Source organism: Corvus kubaryi, unplaced genomic scaffold (assembly GCF_017639235.1).
Source record: "Corvus kubaryi isolate FWS band 111438036 unplaced genomic scaffold, C.kubaryi_AGA036_p1.0 37353, whole genome shotgun sequence".
Taxonomy (NCBI): domain Eukaryota; kingdom Metazoa; phylum Chordata; class Aves; order Passeriformes; family Corvidae; genus Corvus; species Corvus kubaryi.
The window spans coordinates 528,566-538,972 of NW_024581115.1; the positions used below are offsets into that span (position 1 = coordinate 528,566).

The 10,407-nt window shown below is 41.8% G+C and overlaps 1 protein-coding gene across 2 annotated transcripts; it reads left to right on the plus strand.

Moving 5' to 3' along the window:
* The first annotated feature begins 134 nt into the window (after positions 1 to 134).
* COPRS (coordinator of PRMT5 and differentiation stimulator) lies at positions 135 to 4,823 on the plus strand. Of its 2 annotated transcripts, none has more exons than XM_042032342.1 (4): positions 135 to 444; positions 778 to 865; positions 1,466 to 1,636; positions 3,638 to 4,823. In XM_042032342.1, the coding sequence occupies exons 2-4, from the start codon at positions 781 to 783 to the stop codon at positions 3,805 to 3,807; spliced, it is 426 nt and encodes a 141-aa protein (XP_041888276.1). In that variant the 5' UTR covers positions 135 to 444; positions 778 to 780; the 3' UTR covers positions 3,808 to 4,823. The 2 variants fall into 2 exon arrangements, with proteins under 2 accessions (XP_041888276.1, XP_041888275.1); XM_042032341.1 differs by having other exon boundaries at positions 136 to 444; positions 1,385 to 1,636.
* The last annotated feature ends 5,584 nt before the right edge of the window (positions 4,824 to 10,407 follow it).

The following is a 10,407-nucleotide window of genomic DNA, read 5'->3' on the forward strand; positions in this document are numbered from 1 at the left end:
TCACCCCGGTGCCGCACCCAGGCCCTCGGGCACAGCCGCGGGCCCGCCCTCCTGACGTCGCCCGGGGGTGCTGAGGGCCGGGCGGTCAATTGTGCCCTCAGGCGGGGTAGCGGCCGTGGCTCCGAAGGTTCGGGGGTCCCGGGGAGCGTGGGGCGGGCAGCGGAGGCGGCGGGGCTGCCGTAAGGGCTCGCCTGGAGTCCGGGCTTGGGCTTCGTCACCGCCGCGGCCCCTGCGGGCCCCGGCTTCCCGCACCCACCCTTGGTTCCCCCTTGTTTCAGTGGAAGTGAGAGAAGGCGCCGTCCCTTTTCCTGTGCGCCCCTCAGAGAAGCTAAGGGTTTCCTTCTGCTCTCCATCCATCTTGGTCCAGCCCCGCAGGGCTGCTGGAGGGTCCGACTCGCTCCTTTCCCCTCGGCGTGTGTGCTCCAACAGAGCGGTTGATTCAGTGTTAGTACTTTTTCCATTCTTTGTGTCTTCATTACCTCTGATGCTTTCACAGTGTGACGTGGTTCCCAAAGGGGCACGTTGTGGGTTGGGGTTGTGGGGGTGAGTGAGGAGATGGGCTGTTCTGTGTTGGCTAATGCTCGGGGTGACCAATGGCAGCAGCAGAATTAGCCATACCTCTGCAGGTTTGCCTTCTAAAGTGAAAGCCTGTTTGTTTTTAAACCTCTGATTCATCAACGGAACAAATGGAGGGGCTTGGGAACACTCAAAATGTGGTAGCAGTTTCGTGAGCAATGAATGAAAGGTGCTACTGCGTTCTTTAAAACTCTCTCGTAGGTGATGGCTGCTGTCACTGAGGCTTCAAACTCTGGGGGGAAACAGCTTCCTAAAAATAGAGAAACTATGATCTGGAAGCCCAGAAAAGGTAGGACAAAACAAAGCAGGTCGTGAATATTGAAACTTGTGCACTACTTGAGACATATACTTAAAACCTTTTGGTGGTGGATGGGAAATGCCTCTTTACTTACTGCACTAAATTATTTCCATGCAGATACTTAATCAATATGAGTTTTTTTTTAAACCAGAACCATGGTTTTTCAATTTTTTTTTTTTTTTAATCCCTGCTGTGAAACAAGACTGCTGGGTCCTTGGCCCTAGTTTAAAGATTTATTTTCCAACAGGAGTCTGTGGAAAATCCTGATTTGGGCTGGTGCTGTGGTGCAAAGCTATGTCTACCCTTCCCAAGCATCTGAAATGTGAAGCAGCTCTGTAGTGATATTACATATAATACATATATTATATCTATAGGAAACTGCATGCATTACAATAAAATTAGCAGTCACAAAGTGCATTTGTGTACCTCTCTGAATTATTGTGTGCTGAGCACGTAATTGTTCTTGTTTAATTTCTGAGTGTATCTGTTGGCACTTTCTACTGGTTTTAGAATGTTTGATGAAGAATGTTCCAAATGTTCCTGATGGCAAGTCTGAAGAAAGTGAATCTGCTTCTACCTTTCCCAATCAAGGTGATGTCAGTGGCTCTACTGATAATGGTTGGTACAATATATATGCTGACCTGGATGTGTGGGATAGTGAAGTCTCCAATGTACCTGAGTCTCCAGGGCAGCAAGGTGCATCTGAGTATGAGGTGGAGGACTGGGATAAAGAATTGGAGGAGGCTACATGTGGTCCTTACGGTGAGTACACACTTACTTGGGCTTCATTTGAGTTTTGGGTAGTAGGTGGTTGGAGGTAGGTGCTTTGCAGGAGAACGTGTTTTAGTAACTCTGTGTTCTATTTTGGGAAGCAATTTCTTCTTGTGTTGATGTCACGGATGTGTAATGCACAATTTTGTTGTCAAATACGGAATTTAGGTGGTGTTGTGGAGTTCACGTGAAACTCTTGCTTCAATTGAATTCTTAGGGAGTGGCATGGTAAGGAGGAGAATTCCATGTTTCTGTTGAGTTTCTCTGGTGAAGCAAGTTCTCAGTGGTGTGTCTTTGTTATTCTGAAGCAGAAGAGAAGGGTACCTGGTGTGCAGGAATGTAACTTTTTTTGTGTAAAAATTCTTCAAGAAAATTTAAGGCTGTTCATTATAATGTCTCTATAGAGCACGGAGTTCTTTGGAACAGTGCTCAGTCTCTGAGTATGGTTTGTTGCTTTTACTGTAGTTTTTTTGAGGGGTTTTTTGTTTGTTTGTTTCACTTTGTTTGGTTTTATTGAAGCTTTATCCTCCTAACTGATTGTGCACATGATCCGTCCCATGGACAAAAGTGGCAATGAATAGAAGGAGTTTCACTCACACCTTTAGAGTTGAATTATTCCTCCAGTTTGTAACTTGTTTTTATGGTGACTCACATGTTAAAGAGTCTCAACTTCCCACTGGCCAGGCTGGTTGTTAGCACAGAACGGGTGGACAGAGTTTAGCCAGCAGTCACTGATAACCTGCTGTGTCTTTGTTGATGCCCAATAGTACAATTTCCATTTTCTTCTCATTAATGTGTATATTTTTGTAATTAATACAATTTTCTTTGCTTAGGAAATATGAATTTTCTGTTTATTTTAATACCATAATTAAAATAAGCTTTTGTATTTAAATTCCATTGTTTGATAATGGAAGAAAGTGGGAAAGTTTTTGCAGTCTTTCTATAAAACCATTCTTATTTAAAAATGGAAATATAGTGTTGGTTTTTTACACTGGGTAATCTGAGAAAAAGACTGTTCCATTTTTGGAGGTTTTCCCCTCTCTTCCATTCTGAGCTTTCATTTTAATCTCTTATATGCTCAAATTTATGGAATGTTTTGAATTTTGTACTGGAACTGTCACAAGTTCTTTTTTTTCCCCTTTATTGAACTTGCTCATCCCACCTGTAGCTCTTTAAATCCTCAAAAATTAAGGCAGCTGTGATTGTTGGATTCAGGTGCTTCTGAAGGATACTGAGTACAAGTGTCTGAGTTGTTAATGGCTACAAATACAAAAATGTGCTTGATTGGTCATCTTACAGCTTTTTAAAGTGTCTTAAGATCTTGCTGTGGTGGCTTGTTTGGCAGTGCTGCTGGAAGGCTGACATGTGGGATATTGTGTTGAGTCCTCTGCTCCTCATGCTCTGGGCTTTTTCTTTGCTCAGTGTCTGCTGGCTAGAAATCTTTATGCTTCTGTTAAAACACTTTGCCCTATTTTTGTGCTAGATTGGTTAAATACAGGCCCATTAGGCTTAATTCTGGCCTAGTGGAAACGTTCAGAGTGAGCTTTTACAGGACCCCACCCTCCCGTTCTGTCCAGTGACCCAGTTCTTAAAGCGTTTCAAGGACTCCTCATTGGGATGGTGTTACGAAAACAGCAGAGAGGGGGAGGGCAAATAAAAGTAATAGGTTTATGAGCCTTTTATTCCCAGGGAAAATGCAAAAAACCTGCGTGCCTTGTAAGAGCTGGTGCCAGACATTCTGAGTCCCAGGTGTATCATTAAACTTTCCGAAAAATTGTTTTGTCTGTGTGGCATGAACCTTCCTTAAAATGAAGATGTTGACAAATTCAGTTTTCTGTTTGCCTTTTTTTTGCCTAATTCATGAATGCTGGCAGATCAAATTGAAATAGTGAACTGGAAGATGCCATAGACCTCCATAATAACCTGCAGCACTACACCACTACTTTCCTGCGTATCTCCCATGGTTTAAACCTTTTATTTTATCTTCTTTAGATGCTGATGATCTCTCCTGTGGAAGCTTTGAGGAAAATAATCTTTTCGGCTCTTATGTATGGGAAGAGGATTGGTTTTACAACCCAGGCTGTCACCACACACCTTGCTTTGCTTTTCCACCACAAGTTAGAACAGTTGAGAAGGGCCAGTTTGATGATGCTGATGAATGAGGTTGACCCTGGTCAGAAATAAATTTGGCTTCTGAGCTGGATTATGTTCCTCACCCATTGAGCTGTGTCAAGTCCCTTGGCTTTTTTGCAGAGTTGGGCCTGAGGCCAGAAATGCGACACCATTTCCAAGGTTTTGCTTAGACTGTTTCTGAGCTGTTCACAAACTGACCACCCTTGCCCTGGAGACAAGAGTGCGGGTGCTGGCTGTAAGGAGTCACTGCATTTCTGGAGGTTTTGTTTGTATTGTATGTTACTAGTTAATTGCCTGAGGAGAAATATTTAATTTCTAAACTTCAGCTTGTTTGCCAGGCTTCTGTCAGTTTTGTCATGCTGATCCCTGTGTTTTTGTGTAACTTGTAGTTTTCTTTCCTTTTCATTTTATGCTGTCAGATTGGTTTGGATAGCTTTAAAAACTCTCCCTCCTTCAAGCTTCTCTGTTGTATTTCCGTATGGTTCTAATGTCCATTTGTGATTCTGATACTGCTGTTTAACAAAATCAGCTGTGGCAAGTACAGAAGGAGTTGTTTTGTGTTTTTTGTGTATTTCAGCATAAAGGAATTACAAACAATGATACACATTTTGCAAATACACGTGTTGATTTATAGGGAGGCCTGCTCCATCTAGTAGGAATGCTGGGTGCTTAAGGCTGCCTCCCAACAAAGATTTCTCCACATCAGACCTTCTTGTGTATGGGCATATTACCCTAGAATCCTACAGTTCTCTTTCTTACATTCTCATGCAACATCAAGTGTGCAGTGACAAAGAAAATATCTCTGCTTATATATATATATATTGCAGTATATAATCTCTGTGTCCTGCAGCCAGTATTGAATTAAGGTTCCTGATGCTGTTCTGCTGTTTGTGTTGTGGCAAATGAGGATATGGGAACACAAAATACCTCCACAGAGTCCCTAAGAGAATAGCTGGAACGAGAACCACATCCTTCTCACCTTTGGAGTTAAAGGAAATGTTCTCAAATGAAGTATATAAGTGGATTGAGTGGCTGGTCACCTGAGTAACAATAACCTTCATCATGCTCATGTTTCATTAATCGCTTTTATCTCAAAAATGTTTTCATGGCTTTGTGCTGAACTGGAGCACAGTACAATGTTTGGGTTTTTTGGTTTGGGTTATTTTTTTCAATCATCCAGTGTATGGGACCAAAATAATTCATGCACTAGTTAAGAAAGAGGAAGTGAATGTCACAGTGATGTTTCCTTAATATTTTCCTAGAGAGCACAGGAGGACAAGAACTTGTAAGACAAGAGCTTTTCTTTGGCTAGCTTTCAATTCCTGGTTGTATTCTGGTACCTAGCAGTCAAAGCAGAGTGGAAGCGTAGTGTTAAGGTTGCAAAAAAGAGGGCCTGGTCTTTTACTCCCATATGATGGAGTAATCTAGGGATTAGTATGTCTATCAACACTTCCTCGGTTATGCCAGTAACTGGCTCATCATCTCAAGTGAAAAGGTTGATTTGCAATTATAAATGCAGTATTCATAAAGATAAATTGAGTGCAGATTACTTTTGAAGTAACAATACACCAGTGAATAATAAAAATTCCTCTGAAAACTCCCTGGTTCTTTAGTGAGCCGATTTATCCAGTGCAGGCCCAACTGTGGGTGACAAGGCCCAAGACTTCCCTGCAGAGGGCAGCAGAAAATTGTCTGCCCTGCTCGGTGTGTGCTTAGCAGCGTGAGTTCCCCGGGCTGGATTTCTAACACTGACAGCAATTTAGATCAGAGTTCTGCATAGCCCTGTTGTTCCCCAGTGAGGTTGATTCATGGCCCTGATTAGTTTCTCTTTTTTTTTTTTTTTTATTTCACTCTGAAGTTACACTTACTGGACTGAAAAATTTCTCCCATGGCTGAGTGAAGAACATCACTTGACTTCAGGCTTAATATATTTTTTTTTTTACTATGCTTGTGGGAGATATCCCACTGTATTCAATAAAGATGAAACTAATAGAATTCTGTGGAAGCAAACCCATCCTTTGTAGAATTGTTTTATAAGGATAACCAAAAAGTCTTTATAACACCGATTAGGATGATTTTTCTTCCTGTACAGTTCCAAAATTCTGTCAGTCCTGACTCTTCAAGCCATTTTCCATGCACTTTATAAATCAAGGTGGTTTTTTACCCTGTACCTTTAATTGCAATCAGTCTTGTCTGTCTCAAAGTTCTTACTATTTGAGGAGAAATTGTACTGAATGGGTGCCTTGCTAAGCTGTTTGTATTTTAAATGACAGTAAACTTTAAAGATTTGTTTTCAGTTTCCATTTAAAGGTAAAACTGGCACCACCCCCTCCAGCTTTGGACAACCAGGATTTTGCAGCAGAAGTGCACTGTTCTCTCTAGGGGTATGTTGGCAAATACAGCTTTGATCAACTTGGCCCTGCGTGTTAGGGCACGGGCTTGATGTAAAGCTTGATCTGAACACTCTCAAACTTCAGGGGGATTAGAAAACCAGATGCAGGCTTCTCAGAAAGCATCTGCCTGGAAGGATTTGAAACCAAGCTCATGGATTCCCATGTTTCTGCACTACAGAGTGTTTCAAATTCCATTGTGAGTCTTGCACCAAGCCTGTTTTGTGTTGACACAAGCATGTCATTCTAGGCAGGAACACTTGCAATTAAAAACAGCTTAAGGTAACACATGAGCCCACAGTTCACACCAACAGTCAACCCTTCAGCCTGCTCAAATGATTAGAAGGAACAGAGTGCCTATCACAGGGCCAAGATAGTAAATCTTGGATGTACACAAGAAACACATTAGCAGTACATCAGTTGGAAAACTTACCAGAAGTGTGAGAAGTTAAATGCTCACACATCTCTAACAAGATTTCCCCTTTCTGTACCCACAGTGTAAGATGCCATTCAAAGGACTGAGGCCCTGCTGCAGGTTAATAGTTTTGCTGCGTTTATGTTGTGGGGGCAGCTTAGGAGTGTGGCATAATAGGTGTCTCACAAGAACAGGGTACAACTTTGAAGCTGCCCTTGCTTTTCTTCTCATTACCCCACTTTGTAGGTAAAGATTATGATACCAGCCAGTAAAGTACTTCAAATTTGCTGAGCAAGGAGTTTTGTCTAAATAGTGAGGTGCTAAGAAACAAAAACAAAGCAGGTTTTGCATTTTCTTTGAACAGCCAGCAAAGAAATGAAAACTTGTTTTGGGTGCATCTGTTGTTTCCTTTGAGACCTACAGGGAATGATTTGCAAGAGGAAGTAGTTGTAGGAAGTGTGTTCATATTTCCTGTTGATAAGGTAGAGCACTTAATTCATACATCAGATTGAGACAGTGTTTATTGCTTTTATGTAACCACAAAATCCAGCCCATTTTAAAGTCACTACTGCTTCACTTGCTGGTTTGTCCCATCTTTTAACTGGTCTGCTTTCACTTTTAGACAGAGAAAACGCCTTCACTGTTTGGGGGGACTACGTGAATAATTTCACAGACTAAAGCAAAAATGCTGATGGCAGCAGCTCATCCTGACCATCTGTTGCTTCTGAGGACACCAGTGTAAATCCCTGTGTAACAAAGGTCATTTTGTGAAGCTGGGTAAGTCTCCATAGGCATGGGGAAGGAACTTGTGATACTTCACCCTCTGTGGTTCTGTGTTGCAAACAGAGACATTGGAATCTTGAATGTTAGAGGATAAATTAGTGGTGGAGTTTTTAGTCCTGGAGTACCAGCTGTTCATAGCATAGCTTCCTAGCTTGGCAGGAGAAACTGGAACCTACTAAAAAAAGCTGCAAAGCACACAATCCCAATAATTGGGTTTAGTGATGAAACCACTTCCTTTAAGCATTTGGAGTAGATCTTCAGCTGGTACAAACTTTTGCAGCTCATTACCCATGCAGAGCCTCTGTCCCTGTATGTCCCTCTATGCAATACCTGTGTCATCTCTCAGTGAAAGCTCATGTTCAGTGTTTTGTTATTGCTGTGTTCTTAATATAGTGGGCTTTCTTTATGTTACTTTTAGCTCTGTTGGCCTTTACAGAGCAAAACCTGTGAATATGGCTCAATGGCCACATTTATTTCTTAGCAGGTTGTATGGGGGGAGGTTTCCGTGTTGGTGTTAGCTAGTTTCAGGAGGAGTAGCTGAAATCAGCCTTGGAAAGTTAACTTCTGTGATTCAGCAAGTCTTGATTCTTTGGCCTGAATTTTTTTAATCAAACGTTTTCTGATCGACCTGCATTTTCTGCAACTTCTGCATTTAAGACCTGGAAACTCTTTTCATTGTATGACTCAGGAATTTAAGAGTGAGTTGTATATATAAATTGTATATATTTGTGAGCCTGAAGTCTCAATTTATTGTTTTATTTCCCTCAGAGGGAAATACTCAGTCCTCTTTGAGCTATTGGTCCTTAGTAAAACTTCCATTGAGCAACACATTTTCTGTGATATCTGGGGTAGCAGAGGATGCCAAGTTCTCATTGTGCTGCTTTGCAATTTTCATCAGTGTAGCTACTGTGGACTCCTGTTCCAACATTGAACAAGTTATTTAGTATTTCTACATCTACCTCAGGATCTACTCCAAAACATTCCCTTTCTCACTGAGGAATTCCTTCAGTTGCTTAACTCATTCTGGAAAATACAAAAATTATTTTACCTCAGATAAAGTAATATAATTTCACCTGAAATCTTCATCCAGACACCAGAGTAAATATGCCACATTGTAATATAGTTCTGGCTGACTACAGTTGGTTGGGAATTGTGTAACTCCCTGTTCCATGTTACATGCTCATATGTTTCTGGGGAAGTAAATAGGTGTGACAGTGACATTAAACAGAACCTGTACCCTACATCAGACAGTACAGCCTCCTACTATGCAACTGGAGATCCATTTAGCAGGGAAGGTCTTCTAGCTGAGCAGGTCTTCACAGTGTAGCTGACAATAGTATGGTAGAATTAGATTAGCAAGGTCAGAGGAGAAACTGATAGTTCTACCAGGAGCATGGGCAACAAATAAAAATAATTTGGTACAGGAATCTCAGTTGCTGCATTCTCCTTAGAACAGGAGAAGAACATGTAAGGGAAGTTTGCAAAGTCTGTTTCAACTGTAGTTAACTCCTTAAATCACAGACTGAAGCAGGACAAGTAATCTGAAATGAATGCACCACGGTGGAGTTGCAAATAGCCACATGCTGATTCAGCAATCATCGTCTTGTCTACTGTCCCTACTGGATTTGCTGGAACACCAGACCCCTCCTTGTTCTCAGTGTTATTTTTATCAGTACCTTCAGTTCCGTGTTCTTCAAACAGGTCATTATTTTCCAGGTCTAAAACACCTTTTACCTTCTGTTTTGTTTAGTCATGGCTTATCTGTGTCATTCAGGCTTGATTTGTTCAATTGGGCCTCCAACTCTGCAGCTTGCCAGACATCTGCTCTTTTTAGTGGGATTGGTCAGACAATATCAAGACAGATAAATATTTCTCAGGCTGAGACTGCCTGTCTGCTAGATAAGAACTACATTTAGTTCTATTATCTGCACTTGTGTTAGTAAGTGGATTAGGTTTAATTTGGTCCTTTGGAGAGAAGTGGGTGAACTGTTCCTCAGACAGATCTGGGATTTGGTTTAAGGACAGGCTTTGTGATGTGGTCTGTAAAGTGCCTTGCAGCCCTGTAGGAATACTTTGTGTGTCTGGTTCCTGACAGCAATTTGGAACACTAACTTTAATGTTTGTGCTTCTAATTATGTACAGAGGTAAATTCTCAGATGAAAGAATGAGGAGTTTCATCATCTGTCCCATTAAGTGCAGCAGGGTTTCTGTTGTGCAGAGGAGTGACTGCCTGAAACTAGCACCTGATAGCTGCAGCAAGGGGAAGGGTTTCTCAGGCTGCACAAGGCACCTTCTATCTCTCTACAGTGTGCAACTTTGGTTAAAGAATGCATTGATTTCTTAAATGAGCCATGTCTCTGTCATGTCCCTTCAATGTCATTTTTGTCCCCCCCCAGCAAGGGGGTAGATGTGGACATTTGTCCAGCATGTAGCTGGGTGGCTGGTCATTGTTAGAGGACTGGGGAAATTGGTAACACCCAGCCTTTGTGATCCTGACAGCCTCCAAACAAAAGGGCAAAGTTCAGTGTCCTGCTAATGGATTTAACTGTTCCATAATTGAGACTCCAGGTATTTGGGAAATGACCTCTTTTGCTACATATCCTGTCAAGTTTGGGTTAGTTATTCCCATTCAGCTTACCTAGGTATTGGATATTGCTAAGGCTTTAATGCTAGCTTCCACCACAGTTCAGTCCTCCAGGCTTGGCAATAGGATTTCTTTGGTTTCAGGGCTTATTTCTATGGGTTTGTGTTTCACTCTCTGCTTGAATTTTCCATTTTGGAAGGATTTTTTTCCTTTTTTTACCCATTTTTTTACCTAGTGTCTGCTTCTGCCTGGGGTTAAATTTAGTTTTTGTTTCTGCCTGTAGTACTAAGACCCAGCAACTGGTGCCAGGTGAAGGAAAGAAAAATGTTCTCTATTACGGCAGCATCCACCTTGTGTAACAACTCGAGGACTGTATCAGCAGTGAGTGTGGGAGGAGGCTGAAATGAAGTAAATATGAGAGAACACAGAGGGTGCAGTAACTGTGCTGATTTGTACA